Source organism: Sardina pilchardus, chromosome 4 (genome assembly GCF_963854185.1).
Source record: "Sardina pilchardus chromosome 4, fSarPil1.1, whole genome shotgun sequence".
Taxonomy (NCBI): domain Eukaryota; kingdom Metazoa; phylum Chordata; class Actinopteri; order Clupeiformes; family Clupeidae; genus Sardina; species Sardina pilchardus.
In genome coordinates, this window is record NC_084997.1 from 12,202,561 (window position 1) to 12,220,819 (window position 18,259).

Here is an 18,259-nt window from a genome sequence, read left to right on the forward strand (position 1 = left end):
TCGCTGCCACTGGGCCAATGACGTTTGAGCGGTGGCATCTGTTTGCGAAACGTGTTTTAAACTTTCGGTTTCTGGGAAGGTGTGTCCCCCCCCCCTCCCACCCCACCCCTCTGCAAGGGAAAGGATTGTGAAACTAAAATCTTTGGAAGTCTTTGGAAATCCCTCTTTGTCCATGTGTGTGTCTGTGTGTTTGTGTGTGTTTGTGTCTGTGTCTGTGTGTGTTTTATAGCAGAGAAAGCAATTGGTATGCGGCAGGATGTGTCATGCGGTTGTTGTGTGTGTGTGTGTGTGTGTGTGTGTGTGTGTGTGTGTGTGTGTGTGTGTGTGTGTGTGTGTGTGTGTGTCTCTGTGTGTGTGTGTGTGTGTGTGAGAGAGAGAGAGAGAGAGTGGGGTGGTGCTGACAGCCATCTGACTCTGATTTCTGTGCTCTTGCCCTCCTCCTCTCCTCTCTCCTCCTCTCCTCTCCTCTCCTCTTCTCCACTACAGCCAACCACCTCCAGCCCAACGGCACCAAAGCAGAGGTCCCATGGTAAGCAAGCCCACACAGATGCATATGTGTGTTTCTATGTGTGCGTGTGTGTGTGTGTTTGTGTGTCTTTCTATGTGTATTTGTGACCCTGCAAAGCGGAATCAGTCGCTTTGGTCAAATTGACTAAATTAAGTTACTGTGCTCACATGAATGGCCGTAAACTAAGCTTTCCGACGATATGTTTTTCGAGGGTACAGCACAAACTATTGCTAAGATAACCGCATTCAAAGTTGGCATGGCTCTCCCGTCACGACATGCCAAAAGAGGAGAAATTCCCCTTTTTAAGCGGCGTGGACAACAGGAATGACTGCTAATGTGTTGAATCTTCACCAGGTTTAAAAGTCAAAACGTATGTTTTTCTGTGAAATGTGTTCACGATATGAAATTGTAGACTGTATACTGTCGAATTAAGCGAAAACGTGACATTCAACATCTTAGCCCATACGTTTGTTTATCGTGGATTTTCTCAATATTATATAGCATTGAGCGCAAAGCCACTGGTTTTGCCTTGCAGGGTCACATATGTCTGTGTGTGTGTGTGTGTGTGTGTGTGTGTGTTTGTCTGCCCTCACCTGTTATGGTGGCGTGACTCAAGGAGCTCCACCTAACTGACCCTCCTCTTCTGTGTGTGTGTGTGTGTGTGTGTGTGTGTGTGTGTGTGTGTGTGTGTGTGTGTGTGTGTGTGTGTGTGTGTGTGTCAGCTATGGGGTGCCAGCCCGAGAGAAGCGCACTCAGTTCAAGCAGAAAGGCAGGAGCATGAACTCCACGGGCTCCGGCAGGAGCAACACCACAGTGTCCAGGTACAGAACAGTCTAGTCCTGAACAGCACCACCCCTCTCTCTCTCTCTCTCTCTTTCTCTTTCTCTCTCTCTCCTCTCTCTCTCTCTCTGCTGCTTTGCCTTGTGTGTGTGTGTGTGTGTGTGTGTATGTTTCACCTTGGTTTAGTCATTATTGCGTTAGTCATCCGTTACTGTTCCAGGCAGACTAAGGCCGTGCTCAGGGGAGTAATCCACCCAATATTTCACACTTTTCTCTGCCGGTTGACGTACTGTAGAATGATACAGCGGAAATGTCTCTGTAAAACGCGTACACAGACCTACAGTGAGAGGCTTCTGAGGTTTACTCAGGAGTTTACTCAGTGCGGTTCTGTGTTATATAACCTCTGGTCCTGTGGCCTAGAACACTTATCTGGACGTCTGTGATTTCGAACGGTGTTTCTGTGTCAAACGCCTAATGGGGCGTTATCAGCAGAATTAGTTCATTATTGTTATCGTTAGCGTCCGACGCTTGTTTCTGTGCTGGTAAATGATTCATTCGCATGCTGAGTGTGTGCGTCGTCTGAGTTGCGATGTGCATGTGTGTGTGTGTGTGTGTGTGTGGAGCGCACTGCATGGCCGGCCGCCTCTCTAACGCGTGTGCGGGGGTTCTTAGCGGCCTGTCTTCCCTCAGCGTGTCCGAGCTGCTGGACCTGTACGAGGAGGACCCCGAGGAGATCCTCTACAACCTGGGCTTCGGCCGCGAGGAGCCCAACATCTCCTCCAAGGTGCCCTCGCGCTTCTTCAGCGGCACGTCGGGCGCCCGCGGCATCGACATCAAGGTCTACCTGAGCGCCCAGCTGCAGCGCATGGAGCTGGAGAACCCCAACTACGCCCTGACAAGTAGGTCCACGTGTGTGTGTGTGTGTGTGTGTGTGTGTGTGTGTGTGTGTGTGTGTCTGTGTTTGTGTGTCAGTTTAATTCAATTCAAATTTCTTAGTCACATTGAAGTATACAGAGTGTATGCAGTGAAATGCTTTGTCCACTGTTTCCATGGCCGTGGAATGTGTAAATAAATAAAAAAGGACATAAATAGAAAAAGAAGAGAAGAAGAAGAAGAAAAGAAAAGTGCACAAGGTGTTTCCAACTTGCTTGTGCTCCTGCTTACAGTCCTCATTCATTATCCAGATAGCGTGGGCATTAAAATACTAGTCTGGGAGTGTATCACGGAAGGTCTTCACTTCAGAGGTGTCATCTGGAAAAGAGAGTTGTCGTCTGTGTTTGTTCTGGGATGTTGAGTTTTACGAGGGAACTTCCTTTTTTTGGATGCCCTTTTTTTATCAAGGTCCTTATTGTGAAAGTGCTGCAGAGAGACAGAGAAATCGATCTGATCGGACAATAAGGAATGCTATTTGCTTTCCATGTGGAGTTTAACGTTTTGCATTTCGAAGTACTCAGTAGTAGTAGTAGGGCAGCTAGAGATTCGCAGACTAGATGTAGACATATGTTTGTGACCGAAAGCAGATGGTGTGTGTGGGTGTGTGTGGTTTTGTGTTTGTGCATGTGACCACTTGTATGTGTATGTGTATGTATGTTTGTATGTATGCATGTATATGTTTGTCTGTGTGTGTGTGCTTGTATGTGTGTGTGTGTGTGTGTACTATATACTGTATGCATTATAGTGGTTGGTGTGTGTGTGTGTTTGTGTGCGTGCGTGCGTGCGTGTACTGTAGTTTTGTGTTTTTCATTATTTGTATGTATGTATGGACGTGTGTGCTTGCATGCATTTTTTTGTGTGTTTGTTTATGTATGCACATATGGTTTTTGGCGTGTGAACGGTTTTGTGTGTGTGTGTGCTTTTATGTACGTTTGTCTGTGTACAGTATATGTATGCACATATGGTGTGTGTGTGTGTGTGTGCGCTTGTACTGTATGTATGTTTGTGTGTATGTATATGCACATATGGTGTGTGCGTGCGTGTGAGTGGGTGTATGTGTCGGGGTGTATGTGTGTGCATGCACGTTTGCACAGCGATTGTTGTGGTCTGGCCAGTGAGATGAGTCACCAGCAGATCGTGACCTCCCCATTTCCTCTCCACATCATTACTGCAGTGTTTCTTTCTCTCACTCATCCCCCCCCCCCCTCCGACTCTACTCTCAAAAACCCACGTACGGACATCAGCCTCTCAGAGAGAGAGAGAGAGAGAGAATGATTGAGAGAGAGAGAGAGAGAGATCAAGAGAGAGAAAGAGAGCTCAAAAGAGTGAAAAAGAGAGAGACACAGAGAGACAGTTTGAGGCCTGCGAGCACAAGAGGGCCTTTGTCTGCTGTTGGGTACACAGTGTGGCACGGCGGGCAGAGAGGAAGGGGGCAGACCTGATTCTCCTCTCGTCTTCCCTCTGTGGCTCTGCCTCTAGCCAGGCCGCTGCCAGAGGGGTGCCAGGCCCGCAGCAGTGCCCTACATTTGCATAGCTCTTGTGAAAGTGCCCGGGAGCGGACAAAGCAAGGGTGCCACAAATCAGACCCTGAGAGCAACAGGAAGGAACAAGAGCGAGGGAGCGAGGGAGAGAACGAGTAAAAAGAGAGGAAGAGAGGAAGAGGGGGAGAGAGAGAGAGAGAGAGAGAGAGAGGGGGGGGGGAGAAAAAGCGAGGGAAAGGCGACGTGGGGACGAGAGGATGTGTCAACAGGCCGGAACAGGGTCCTTGTTGTCCTCCGGGGGGGCTGGAGGCTCGGGCTCTGTGCGCAGATGGGCCTCAGGGGCTCCGGCCCTGTTGCGTACGCTGGGGAGAGTGGGACTGCACCGAGCGCTTAGATAACTCTTCTCCGGCGCTGACGCCTGCGGTCGAGCTTTTACGGCCCCTGTCTGTCAATCATCTCCCCACATACTTCCTCTCCCCCAGCGCTGCCTTAAGCGGCGCCTCTCTCTCTGCGCCGACACGACTCGGAGGAATCCGTTAAGACGGTTTGCAGTGTCCTTGACCAATGGGAACGCGGGACCTCCGCACATCTGCGGCCGAGGGAGAGGGCAGAACGGACTGTGCCGTCCGGAGAGAGAGAGAGAGCGGGAGAGTGAGAGGTGTCATCTGGAAAAGAGAGTGGTCGTCTGTGTTTGTTCTGGGATGTTGAGTTTTACGAGGGAACTTCCTTTTTTTGGATGCCCTTTTTTTTTATCAAGGTCTTCATTGTGAAAGTACCGCAGACAGACAGAGAAATCTATCTGATCGTACAATAAGGAAGGCCATTATTACATAACTTTACCAAGCTCAAACATCCCCCAGTAGTAGCTGGCTTAAGCTCCTTAAGGACGCTATCAGACTGGGCTTTAGATTGCTGCTGGTACATCACATTGCACTTCTCTGCTTTTTTGCACTTCTGGTTAGATGCAAACTGCATTTTGTTGTCTTTGTACGTGTACTCTGCACAATGACAATACATTTAAATCTTATCTAGTTTAATCTAAAGTGCAAAATGCACTATGTTTTACTAAAGAAACGTGAATGATGTGCCTTTCTAAGTGCATTGGAGTTAAACCTTTTTGCCGATTCTAAGTGCTCAGGACGCCTCTGCAAAAACACAAGGTGCAGAAAATGCATCACGCTTAAATGCAAATACACAACACCGTTGGCATCCTACGCCCAACATGTTCATTTGCTTACCAGTCAGAGTGGTAAAAATAGACGTTTGTCTATTTTGGGTCAAAGGCAACACTTAACAAAGACGCCCAGCATCTCATTTGCCTTATGGTCCAAAAACAGGCCTGTGATTTGCGGAATGCCTCTGAAGTTCACTCAGATGATCAGATCACTTTTGAGGAGAGAAGCCTGTTCTCACATGCATGCGTGCATACCGCTGTGTGTCTCGTAGTGCTGCTCTTCAAAGCAGAAGTGCAAGTACAGAAATGATCTGTGTCTCGTTTGTGAAGTGATGTCCGTATATTTAGATTTGGCCGAAGCTGCAGCGCGCTGGGGCAGTTGTAGGATTATGCGTCCATGTCGGCTTTCTTGGACAAGCAGAGCACGGAACAGTCTTAAATATCAAAGTTCTCAGAAAGCTTCAGATCCCATGACCCCCCACCCCCCTAAACCCCCATACACACACACACACACACACACACACACACACACACACACACACACACACAGAGACTCACAAAGACTCACAAATACCCTCACACACTTGCATACACACACACACGCACACACGCGCACACACGCACACACACACACACACACACACTGACTCACAAATACCCACACACACACACACACACACACACACACACACACACACACACACACACACACACAATATCACGCTGTCCCAGCCCTGGTGACATTTCACAAGCGGCTGGCCGAGGGAGGCCGTGCTGAGTCGGGGTGCATGGCTCTCCCATAGAGTCATGTTGACTTTTCTTATGTAAGCTCTCTGTTTTCCCTCCCTTCCAACGCTCCCCCAGGCGTCTACTGATCAGCTCTGCGCGAGCGCGGCCCTCTCCCCTCGGAGCAGAGAGAGAGAAAGAGGAGAAGAGGAGGGAAGGGAGGAGAAGGGAAGGGAAGGGAAGGGGAGAGCTTTGCTTTATGCTTTCCCAAAGAAGACTGAAGACTTTCGCTTCCCTTTTTTGTAGCACCATCGCCCCTCTCTCTCTATCTCTCCCTCTATCTCTCTCTCTCTATTTCTCTATTTCTCTCTCTCTGTCTCTTGCTTTCTCTCTCTGTGTCTCTCTCTCTGTCTCTCTCTCGTTCTCTCTGTGTGTTGATCTTGCTGACTCAGTGGGCTCATGTGACTGCAGGAAAAGTCTGCAGAAAGAGTGATAAATTCCTGGGCCGTGCTGGCCTAATGTGCCGTGTCATATCACACTAACATGCATTTGGAGCGGAGATGAAGTGCAGCCTTTCTTCCTCCCCCCATATCTACATGGCATTCATCTTCCTGCCTTTGTGTGTGTGTGTGTGTGTGTGTGTGTGTGTGTGTGTGTGTGTCTGTCTCCCAGTGCCTTGTAAGGCTGTGGAACGGGGGATAAATACGAGTGACTGCCACCCCTCCCATCCCCAGGCTAGTGTACTGCATGTACAGTACTCCTCTATGATCCGACACCTTTAAGTTCCATGCAGCATTAATCATCTTTGCTGCTAAATTTATCAAGGCTGCTGTTTCAAGAGCTGAATATGTGTGTGTGTTTGTGTGTGTTTGTGTGTGTTTGTGTGTGTTTGTGTGTGTTTGTGTGTGTGTGTGTGTGTGTGTGTGTGTGTGTGTGTGTGTGTATGTTTCTCAAAAACATCTGTTTCTGCTGACACAGCCCCTGAAAGTTGACTTTTCATAAATGTCTCTCTCTCTCTCTCTCTCTTTCTCTCTCTCTCTCCTTCTCGTTTTGAAGGTCGTTTCCGGCAGATCGAGGTGCTGACCACTGTGGCCAATGCCTTCTCGTCGCTCTACTCGCAGGTGTCCGGTCTGCCCGTGGAGAAGATCGGTAACGTCAGTAGCGCCAGCCCCGGCGTTGGCGGCGGTGCCAGCACTGATGCCGAGGGTGATGCCAAGGAGCTGCCGCCCGTGCCCCGCGCCCGCGCCCACTCCCACTCCACGCTCAACGCCGTCAAGATTCTCAAGAGGACCCTGACGCGCCACAACCTGCACGCCCCCGCCGGCTCGCCCGAGGCGGGCACGGCCACGGCCACGGCCACCATGGCGCCGGCGGCGGCGGCAACGAACTCTGACCCCGGTAGCCCGGCGATCGGCGGCGGAGGCGGCGGTGCTGCTGCTAGCAACGTTTCGGCGGAGGAGCACGCGCGTCTCGCCGAGGTGAAGCCGCAGAAGGCGTTCCGGAAGAAGGACTCGCCCTCGCTGGCCACGGTGGCCGAGGAGGCCGGACAGGGCAGCAGCGAGAGCAACGGGGACGCCTCGGACCCGGCCGCCGCCGCCACCGCCACGCCCGTCTCCGAGAGCCCAGATGACCAGGCCCAGCCCCAGCCCGCTGCCCAGGTGGAGGGCCCCGCGCTGGGGACGGAGACCCCGGTACTGGTCAGCATCAGTGGGGTCTCGGAGGAGAGCGACGGCGACGGATCGATCGGGGTCAACGTGAAGGAGCTGGGCAGCGACCTCCAGAGGGCCATCACCTCCACGCCGGACAAAGAGCCGTCCAGCCTGCTGCCCAACCCGCTCCTCGACCACCTCCGCACCTCCCCCCAGGCCCGCGAGTCTTTCGAGATGGACGAGGTAGAGAACCGCTCCCAGCCTGTTTTTTTGTTTGGTTCTGTTTTGTTTTGTTCTGTTTGTGTTTTGCTTGGCCTGTTCTTCCACATAGAACTGGTCACTGGGTTAACGCTGAAGGCTGTTGATACCACCCACGCCGGATGGAGAGAGAGAGGGAGAGAGAGAGAGAGAGAGAGAGAGAAAGAGAGGGGCTGTTCCCATCCCATAGTCCACATCCCATAGTACTCCCACAGTATCGCTGTGGTTACAGCTTTGTGAGAAAGCCGTCGGTCGTGACATGAAGCTAAAAATAAGAGAAGCACGGGAACTCGTTTGTCCCTGGAGAATAGGCAAGAGTGACTGTGGTTTTGTTTTGCTAATGCATTGCGGTACGTGCCTCGGTTAGGTCGTGTTGCAGACGACTATTTACTAATTGAGTTGGACTAAATATTTTCACAATCGCTTTATGTTGCACAGCTTGAGAACACTCAAACTTAAGATTCAGACTGTACCTTATAGAGGAGTATAACCACGTTTGTGTTGAGCAAGATAGTATAGCAGCTGTGGTTGATTTAAAATTGAAACTTTTGTCATTGGAACATTTGATATGTTCCCACAATAGCTGTTGTTGTTTCGGTCAGAAATGAGTCCAATTTAACAATTATGTAACCACCTAAAACAGGAGTATAAAACAGAGGGTTTTATTTATTCAGCATTTTTTATGTTTTCAATTGTAGATTCAAAGTGCTTCTATGCTTTGGAAAAACAATCGATTGTTGTAGAAGTTTGAAATGTTCTGCTTTTTGAAAACCGAGCAAGTCTAATGTGTGTGTGTGTGTGTGTGTGTTTGCAGCTGCAGGAAGACGAGCCTGGCACCCGAAGCACATCTCGAGCTGGCAGTGGTGAGTTTGTCCTGCAGTGAAACCTGCTCATCCGCACCAAAGCTAAAACACTGCACTTAATGCCAGGAATGCTGTCGGTCTCTTGCCCTGTCTGCTGGGTGGATCCTCAAAGGGGCCCTCATCCACTATCAGCCATCTATTATTAGGCCTTTCAGGGTAAATAAGGCTGGAATATATTCCTGATGTTGCAGGAGTTACATAAGCTTTTGCTCTTCTGACAAACAAATTTTATAAACAGTTTTATTTAAGCTAATTCACTTCTTATGACATTTTCCAAAACAGTGAGGCCCCAAGCCTTTGATTATTTCAGTGAAAGCAGATATTCACTGACTATTCTTGATTGCGGGATTGAGTTAAGCCGGGTCCTCTTAATGCAGAACATTTGCTACTAAGAATACAGGTCACGACAATCTAATTTGCGTGACCAGTTAAAAGTTCACTTCTTTTTCTTGGGGACAAAACAACTTTGGTGAAGGCATTACTCTTCAAAGTGCATCAGTGGAAAACTATTCCATGATGCCCCCTTAGTGCCCTTAATATAGCCCCCACGACTGAGCTCTGGTCTTCAGAACTGATCCAAGTCTGCCCCCTTGTGGCAGTTGTGTGTACTGATTGATAGCGCTGCAGAGCAGTGGTCACCAGTGGCTGTTCCAACATCAGTGTTTTTCCCCAGCGCCCTCATATCAAATGTGTCTACTGCGAAACATAAGGAGAATTCAATAGTACCTTATTTTAGGTGTGTTTGAGCCATACCACAACTTCCCTAAAGTAGTCTTGTAGCTGTCTTATCGTTTCAGTTGAAAGGCCTTCATTAGTCAGTAAATATGGAGGCCCTTTGAATCTTTGTTTGCAAGCCTTTGTGTTTTGTCACACAATGAGTCTGTTGAATGGCCTCTTCATTTTATCACTCTGTTGATTGTTTATCTGATTGTTTATTCTTCTGGCTGGCTTATGTTTGTGTCTGATTCCGTCCGCGTCCACAGAACTGCTGAGGACCGCCAGCCAGCAGTCAGACAGCAGTGGATTCGCTGAAGACCCCTGCGCTGATTGCTCTGCTAATTATCTGAAGGTAATTAACTCGATTTGACCTTCCGGCAGGTTCTGAGTGCATGCTTGAAGGATCAAGAGAGCCATTGGGAATGCTGAGACAGAACTAGCAGATTACACGGGCATATCTAATAGGTGCTTTGTGTGATACGGCGAAGGCTTTTCTGACGCCTCATTTTAAAAAGTTCTGGTGATTTCTTTTACGTGTTTCTTTCTCTAAATGGCATAAATATTTACTGGAATCAAAATGAAATTTGCAAGAGAAGAGTGTGCAAAGAGTTGTGAAAGAGAGATTTCTGAGCTGAAGCTGTCCAGCTTGTTTCTCATCACCCTGGTGTCCTTTTGCGGTCAGGTCCAGGAGAGTTCGGACAGCTGCGACAGCGAGACCACGGTGACGTCCCACGCCGGCGACTCGGCCAACTCTCTGAGCACCGACGCCGCCGCCTTCGAAACGGACGCCCAGGCCGTCCTGCAGACGCACGGTGAGGAGGAAGAGCAGGAGGAGGAAGAGGAGGAGGAGGAGGAGGAGGGCAAGAAGGAGGTGCCTGAGTACACCATCCACCATTTCACCAGAGCGGCCGACGCGATAGCCACGCAGCCGGTCGGCTCTGCAGACGAGCCTGGTCTGACCACTACAGAGTCCACTGCAGACGCCTCACCTCAGGCAGAGGCCGGCGTGTCGTTAGAACTCTCCTCACCCATGGAGGCTCCGGCGGCCCATGAGCTGGGTTCTCCCGCGGAACCGGGTTCCACCGCAGAACGCGGAATCACCGCCGATCTGGTGTCCGAGTCCGCGCCGGGCTCCGCTGGCGAGTCCAACGGCGGTTCTCCGGAAGGTTCCAAGCCCAGCGCGTCCGACCTGGTCCGCACGGCCCTGCACCGGGCGCAGGAGCGCTCCGCGATGACCGGCGAAGACCGGACGAGTCGGGCGCCGGCGCCAGCGTCGGCCGACCGGGCCCAGGAGCTGCACAAGGGCCGTCTGGGGCGCATGCAGCGGTCCAGCTCGCTGCCCGCCTCGCTGCTCAGCCCGTCGCGCGTGGTCTCCTCGCTGCGCGTCCAGCTGGGCCACGGCTCGGTGCGCCACTGCGCCACGCCCACCTTCTCCTACCGCTACACGCCCGACTCGGACGCCGCCGCCGCCGCCGACGCCATCAGAGAGGAGGGCCGCAACGAGGACGAGGAGGAGGAGGAGGAGGGCGAGGAAGGGCGACGCAGCTGCCGGACCACCCTCATCATCAAATCGCCGACGGCAGCGACGGCATCGGACGGGCCGTTCTCACGCACCCCGTTGTCGGCGGTGCCCGGGCACCTGACCCTGTCCAGCAGCTCGCTCCACGGCGGGGCCCTGCACGACTGGCCCCAGCAGCGGGCTCTGGGCGAGGCCGGCGGCTGGAGTAGCGTGCCCAACCTCGCGCTGGGCCAGCAGCATGCCCCCTCGCCCACACCCCACCACCACCACCACCAGCAGCACCACCAGCATCCGCCCCACCAACTGCCCCACTTCCGCTCCCCCTACCCCGGCTCTGCCTACAACAGCCTGAACTCGTCCTTCAGCGGTGCCTTCCCCTACACGCCGTCCCCGTCCCCGTCGCCCTTCTTCACGCCCCCCCACAGCGCCTTCTTCACGCCGCCGCACAGCGCCAGCATGCTCAACAGCGCCCCCTACGGCCCTCTAGCGCACGCTGCTTCACCCTTCAACTTCCCCTACCACCCCCAGCAGCAGCAGCAGCAGCAGCCTGACAGTCGGTACGGCTCCCCGCTCCCCCCTCACGCCCCCAGTCCAGCCCCGTCCTACAGCCCCCTGGTGCACCCCCACAGCGCCCCCTACAGCCTGCCGTACAGCACGCCGCCCCCCGGTGGCCTGGGTCAGGCCTACAGCGCGCAGTACTCGGGGCCGCCCTGCTTCCCCTTCCCCCACGAGCCGTCGCCCGCCGGCCCGCCGCCCGTCTCCACCACCGAGATGCAGCTCCGCAGGGTCCTGCACGAGATCAGGGGCACCGTCCAGAGCCTGGCCCGCGTGAGTACTGGCCACACACACACTCACACACTCACACACTCACACACACTCACCACACGTACACACACTCGCACACATCAACTCTTCCAGTCCTTAGAATGCAACAGGGATGATCAAGTGAGATTAAGTTGAACAGTATGGTCGTATAAAAATCTTTATTCCTTAGTTATTTCCCTTTATTTCCCTTTATTCCTTAGTTATTTCCCTCATTAATGGTTTGATGATTTTTGTACGGCATGTTGTGAGTAAATACAACAATAAAGCTTATGACTGTCTTGTATGGTTTTGCATGATTGGTTCAGTAGAAGCCTATTGTCCCTTCCAGGAAACACTAACTTATGACTTTGATAGTGATACCCGCTCCAAAGCCATCCGTATCCAACCACTACTGAGTCATGCATGTTTGCTCTGCCTCCCTAGGCAAATACTGCGTGATAAAGGGGGGTAAATGCTCTCGCTTTCTTGTGGTCGGTCCTCCCTGAGAATAAACAGGCATCCAAACACACACACACGCACGCACACACACACACACACACACAATTTATTTATACACGTACATGGTCACATGCGTTCAAACACACATGCTCTTTACTCACACAACACACACATTTGCATGAGGATCAGAGTAAACATAAGCGCCGGTTGTGGTTAACCTTGAGTGGAGGCATGCCCGCCTGGCCTAACAGACTCTGTGTGGTGTTTTTTTTCTGGCAGGGCTCTACCCCGGGTCCTGACGACATGCCCGCCGATGCCTTCAGTCCACAGAGGTCCGTCCAGACGCTCTATGAGGTAAGCCTTTCCCCCCCTTCTCCGTGGAAAAAAAAAGCGAGTTTTCCCAGAAGAGGAGAAGATTTGATTCCATAAGCCCCCTTGGGGCTGTTGTGGGGCCCTCTTGTGGGGAGTGGTGTGACGGAGAGCTTGATTTAATTCCCAAGGCTATCGGTCCTTTTCTCCAAAACCATGAATGTGATTTGGCTCAGAGATTATATTTATGTGTGTGTGTGTGTGTGTCTGCCTGCCTGCCTGTTTGGCCAAACAAGCACGTTATCAGTTTTAATGAGTTTTCTCTCCTTCTGTCTTTTTCTCTCTCTCTTTCTTTCTTTCTTTCTTTCTTTCTTTCTTTCTCTCTCTCTCTCTCTCTCTCTCTCTCTCTCTCTCTCTTTCTTTCTTTCTTTCTTTCTTTCTTTCTTTCTTTCTTCTTTCCTTCTTTCTTTCTCTCTCTCTCTCTCTCTCTCTCTCTCTCTCTCTCTCTCTCTCTCTCTCTCTCCAGGATCTGCAGATGAGGAAGAGGAGTTTGTGTGTGTTCCGCACGCAGATGATGGACCTGGAGCTGTCCCTGATGAGGCAGCAGTCTCAGGTCTACCAGCACCTCAGTCAGGAGGAGAGGTGCGGAGACACACAAACACACACACACACACACACACACACACATTACTTCATCTTTTACTCCTGAGGTCTACCAGCACCTCAGTCAGGAGGAGAGGTGCGGAGAGACACACAAACACACACACACACAGAGTCCCACACAGCACATGTTTATGGTATTTGGCAGACGTTTTTGTCCAAAGCGACAGATACACACACATATGACATCAGCCCCACAGACATAAACACACACACACACACACACACACACACACACACACACACACACACACACACACACATGGACTGGTCAGCCACATAAACACAAACACACACACACACACACACACACACACGGACTGGTCAGCCAGTCAGGATGGATTAGCGTTTGAGTGGAGTGCTCTCCAAAGCACTTCTCTTCAGGCTAGTGGTGATTGTGTAAGGCACTTTTGTGGAGTGGTCACATGTGGACGAGCTGTTGTGGCCTCCACACACTCGCCAGCGACACAAGTGCGCCGACACTTCTGGTCACTCGCCCGCGTACACCAGCAATGTTCCGCTGACCAACATTTGATCAACGATGGGCTTTACAGAGCGGTGTGTAGCGTCAAACAAAATAGAACCAAACCGTAATCGTCAAGGAGCCAAAGCGAAAGTGTTGGGTTGCTGGTTGGAATTGAATGTAGTTGAACATCGAGAGCGAAATGCGCCTCACTCATGTTTTCGCCTCTGTGCGGGGACCTTAGGGGGGTACTGACGCACAATAGATCACATTTCACTGTTTACGTTTGATTGGGCGTCATTATGTGTACACCCCACCACAAGAGGGAACTAGCTCAGTTGACAAAAAAAACAGTGAGGTTCACGTATTGGTTCTCTGTTTGCTCACGGCTTATTTTAGTGCTAGTTGTTTGGACAGAGTTTGATGGTTTTCTGTGTAACCCGATTCTATTTAACTGTCTTTCCGGTTGAAACCGCAAGAATGGCATCTCGTTGCTGGATTATGGTGATGTTGTAAAGATGTATTCTGATGTGGTGTATAGAATAGTTTGACTCGGTGTCAGCAACATTTGGAGTTTTGATGATGCTCTCATTACCTCCAAATTTAATATAGACCTTGATCAATACCCAATAAAGCCTCTCCACCCTCTCTGTTTCCTGAAATATTGCAGTAGTATGCATGAGTCATTACTCCAAATGATACACCTCATCTCCTTACTAGCTTCTCCATCTCATCCCCTCCCTCTCTCTCTCTCTTTCTTTCCATTCCTTTCTCTCTCCCCCTCTCCTCCCCCCCACCTCCCCTACCCCTCAGTTCAAGTGGCTTTATTGTTATGACTAGCTATAGTTTCATCAGTATACTTTGGCAATGGTGTAGGCAATCATAATAAGATCAATGAACTGCATAGACAATAACACTCTCTCTCCTCTCTCTCTCTCCCTCTCTCCCTCTCTCTATCCCTCTCTCTATCCCTCTCTCTCCCCATAAGGATGGAGGCGGAACAGCTGCAGGCTCTGCGTGGTTCGGTCAGGCAGGAGCTGCAGGAGTTGGAGCTGCAGGTGGAGGATCGGCTGCTGGCACTCAACGAACAGCTCCGTGCCGCTCAGCATCGCGGCCTCTACTGCCACCCTATGGTCAGTGGCTGCCACTACACCTTTTCCATGCCACAGAAGTACAGGGTAAAACTCAATGCTCTGTGAATAATTATCATGAGGTTGGATATCCACATGGGTGCTCACAATTAACCTTTTCCACACAGTAGAAATTCAAACAGTTGACAACTTCTGTGTGAAATGAACCAATTTGTTGGTGAAAAGACATTTGATAGTGTAATCAGTTGAATTATTTATGTATCTCAAGGTTGTCTTTTGTTATTTAGTTTGAAATGTAAATCCTTTTGTGATGGACACTGGTAGTCCCAAACCTCTGTGTGGACTTTGTTTTATTCTGCCGAGATTAGGCTGGCGTTCATATTGTAGGTCAGGCACGTGGCTGTTGTAAACTGTAACCCTGGTGGGTTGGTCTCCTTGTAATGAGTGATTCTTCCACACAGGCCATGCACAGAGGTCACAGTCTGGACAGCATGTCCAACGCCTCGGCCCTGGAGCCGGTGAGTGTGTTACTGTCGCCTCGGCTCGCATAACAATATGTGTGTGTGTGTGTGTGTGTGTGTGTGTCTGTGTGTGTTTATGTGGGTGGGTGGGTGGGTGTGTGTATCAGCACTGCTCTTCTGTCAGGCTCATGTATCTGGGTCATGTGTGTGGTCGTGTGTTTACATACACGTGCATGCGATGACCATCCAGGTGCTGAAAGCACCGCCTCTGGCGGTCATCCGAAACTCCTAGAACCGTGGTTATATGCATGACCTTCGTTTCACCACATTTGCATGCTTGTTTTTCATGTATGTCTATGCATTCTATACATTATACATATGTATGTGTGATTGTGTGTGTGACATGTCTGATCCCTCACATACTGAATGTGTGCTTGTTTTTATGTTTGTGTTAATGTGTGTATGTGTGTGTGTTCTCCCCCTTCTCCCCCCAGATGTCTGACCTCCTGCGGGAGCAGCTGTACCTGCAGTCGGAGCTGGGCTACGAGGGGGGCCTGAGCCGCGCCACCACCCCCATGTCGGGCCGCTCCTCGGGCACCGTCAGCCCCGTGCGGAGCCACCGGGCCGCCTCGGGACGCTCGTCCCCCCAGAGGGGAGCCCTCTACCGGGCCACGGTCTGCCTCACCCCGGCCCCCCCTCCGCGGCCAGGCGTGGAGCCCCCCGAGCAGCCTCCGGCTGGGACGGAGGAGGAGGTGGTGGGTGGACAGGGGAGGACGGAGAGCTGCTCGCCGGCGGTGGAGCAGGGGAGTCAGCCAGCTATTAACCCCCATCTGCTGCAGGAGAGAGGGAGAGAGGAGGCAGCAGCAGCAGGAGGAGGAGCCGATAACCCACACCTGCAGCAGCTGATCAAAGAGGTGAGTGTGTGTGAGTGAGTAGCCTGAGGGGATGTCCACTCTGCTGCGTGGGGCTAACGCTGCCCTGCACGCATGGCTAACGCTAACGCTCTCCCCGGGCTGCGCAGTACAGCACAGCACAGCAGTGAGGATGAGACCAGAATACAGTGGCTGTCTGCGGAGGAGCCTTTCATCTATTTTTATAATGCCTCAAAGCATTGAATAATTAACCCTTTAATCCCCAGTCGTGTGCCCAGCACAACCCCTTACAAACACACTACTACTAAACACACGCTCCTCACAACCAACCGTTTTGCTGCATAAGCATTCTCATCCAACTAAGGTCTCAGTCATCAGAAAAAAAAGTTTTGGGGCACTTCAGGCCCTTGTCACAGTCTTTTCTGGTAGCGCAGAGAATTGGGCAAAAACAAAGAGGAAGGCTGCCCTCTACTGAACTCTAAAGCAGCAGTGCCACTGTCACCATGTATTATGGAGAGCTACAGTATGTGCTATGGAGAGAGCTCTGCTTCCTGAAGTGTGTGTCCTCCAGAGAGAGGGGAGTTCTGTCTCTTTTCCCTTACTGGTCATCGGAGACACGCAGAGGAAGGACAGAGGAAGGGGCACATCTGTCCTGAACATATTTAATATGTCCTTGGCAGCGCATGAGACACAGCCCCCTCCACACACACACACACACACACACACACACACACACACACACACACTCACAAACTTGCGCACACACAGGAACATTTCCTCTCCCGTTTTGTGACAGATGTAGTGTGGTGACAGCATGGCTACTGACCAGATCCTGTCATGAAAAACCATTTGTCCGCTTAATTTAAGACCCTGGCGAGTTTCACTTGCACCTCCTGAAGCTCTTAAAGGAAACTTGGAATTGATCAGCGGAGCCGTCTCTGAGTCCTGGCTTTGTGTGTGTGACTTTGTTTTCTCCCCTCCTGTGTGTTTTGGAATGATGTCATAGGCTTGGCAGGATTTTTTGTGCGTTTTGAGTGAGATGTCTTGTCCACTGTCTCTCTCCTTCGTGTGTGTGTGTGTGTGTGTGTGTGTGTGTGTGTGTGTGTGTGTGTGTGTGTGTGTGTGTGTGTGTGTGTGTGTGTGTGTGTGTGTGTGTGTGTGTGTGTGTGTGTGTGTGTGTGTGTGTGTGTGTGTGTGTGTGTGTGTGTGTGTTGATGCCTGTGTGTGTGTTGATGCCCCAGGAGAACAGTATGTTCCTGGCATTGCCAGCCACTCTTTTTAACTCCACCATGTGTTTATGCCACTGTGCCAGGCCAGGTCCAAGCTAGCCAGGAGAGTCCACTCTAAGACACACACACACACACAGTCGTTCTGTTCTTCGTTATCTCAATCCTCCTCTTCTATTTGTCTTTGACTCTCACCTCCTCTTCCTCTCCCCTCTTCCCTGCCTCTTCTCCCCACATCTCACCTCTCCGCAGATCAAAGAAAGCATCGCTAACGAGATCCGCCAGGAGATCGTGAGCGAGCTCCTCGCCGCCGTCGCCCCCAGGAGAGCCGTGGCGGTGTCGAGGGAGCAGCCCTGAGCCGATCGCGTGCGCACACTCGCGCGCCAGGGTGGATTTACGAGAGAGGTAGGTTTTTGCACGACCACAGCACAGCACAGCTCAGCAGAGCGCAGGGCGCCGCGCTTTCTCACCCACTTAACATGCCAGCGAGGTTTGCTCTAATAAACCGAGCAATCCCATCTCGTTTAGATGTTTTGATTTGCTTGAGTGGGCAGGAAATTGGACACTTATGGGCCATTTCAGCATCATCAATGCACAAAAGGAAAGTAGCTTAACCCCAACACCCCCCTCTCCTCCCTCCCCGGGCCTACGCACCCTGGTTGTGTCTAATAATACTGCGGCAGCGTTTCTACATGAATGGCTTATTTATATCGCATGACTACGTCATTTTGTTTTTTATACACTGAAAGTTTGATGTGGACTGTCTTTGATGGCAGTGTGTTTTTTGTTATATTGACAAGGCAAGGGTAGAATGGCCTCACCTTGTCCTGTTGAGTCATAAAAAGAGGCATTGAGTGAAGTCACTTCCACGCTGGCGTGATGAAATAAGACATCTCTCTTCACGGTACTCCAGAGCCGTCACTGACGTTTGTCACTTTGGCACATTACATCTTTCTCTCTCTCCCCTCCCCTCCCCTCCCCTCTCCTACCCTGCAGCTGAAGAAAAGAAGAAGGAGGAGGGAAAAAAAAACGGCACAAGCTTGGACTGAAGAGTTTGTGTGTTGAACACTGTTGAAGCCTGCACTGAGGAGAGACCTGCCTGGCCAGCTCAGACCGGTCCAAACTACCACCACCCACCCCACCCCCCCGCGCCGACTAGCCTCGGTCATTCGGGGGAAAGAGACACACATGGAACGCCTTTTTCTCCACACACCGACACTGCTGTATGTGGACGATGATGCGCTGATCAAAACTGTGACCCGGCTGCTTACTTGGGCCGGGCTGGGTGTGTGTGTGTGTGTGTGTG

At 51.4% G+C, this 18,259-nt stretch overlaps 1 protein-coding gene across 6 annotated transcripts in view; it reads left to right on the forward strand.

Moving 5' to 3' along the window:
- Window positions 1–18,259, forward strand: part of itprid2 (ITPR interacting domain containing 2) — a 37,442-nt gene extending 19,183 nt beyond the window's left edge. For 4 of the 6 annotated variants that reach the window (XM_062534185.1, XM_062534184.1, XM_062534188.1 and 1 more), the window contains 14 exons: window positions 487–529; window positions 1,231–1,329; window positions 1,961–2,187; window positions 6,659–7,494; window positions 8,324–8,372; window positions 9,356–9,441; window positions 9,772–11,436; window positions 12,151–12,225; window positions 12,707–12,822; window positions 14,292–14,481; window positions 14,856–14,912; window positions 15,350–15,769; window positions 17,206–17,358; window positions 17,950–18,259. In XM_062534185.1, the coding sequence (XP_062390169.1) occupies window positions 487–529; window positions 1,231–1,329; window positions 1,961–2,187; window positions 6,659–7,494; window positions 8,324–8,372; window positions 9,356–9,441; window positions 9,772–11,436; window positions 12,151–12,225; window positions 12,707–12,822; window positions 14,292–14,481; window positions 14,856–14,912; window positions 15,350–15,769; window positions 17,206–17,310 (3,968 nt within the window). In that variant the 3' untranslated portion in view covers window positions 17,311–17,358; window positions 17,950–18,259. The remainder of the gene's footprint in view (window positions 1–486; window positions 530–1,230; window positions 1,330–1,960; window positions 2,188–6,658; window positions 7,495–8,323; window positions 8,373–9,355; window positions 9,442–9,771; window positions 11,437–12,150; window positions 12,226–12,706; window positions 12,823–14,291; window positions 14,482–14,855; window positions 14,913–15,349; window positions 15,770–17,205; window positions 17,359–17,949) is intronic. The other 2 variants (XM_062534187.1, XM_062534186.1) reach the window with 2 other exon arrangements.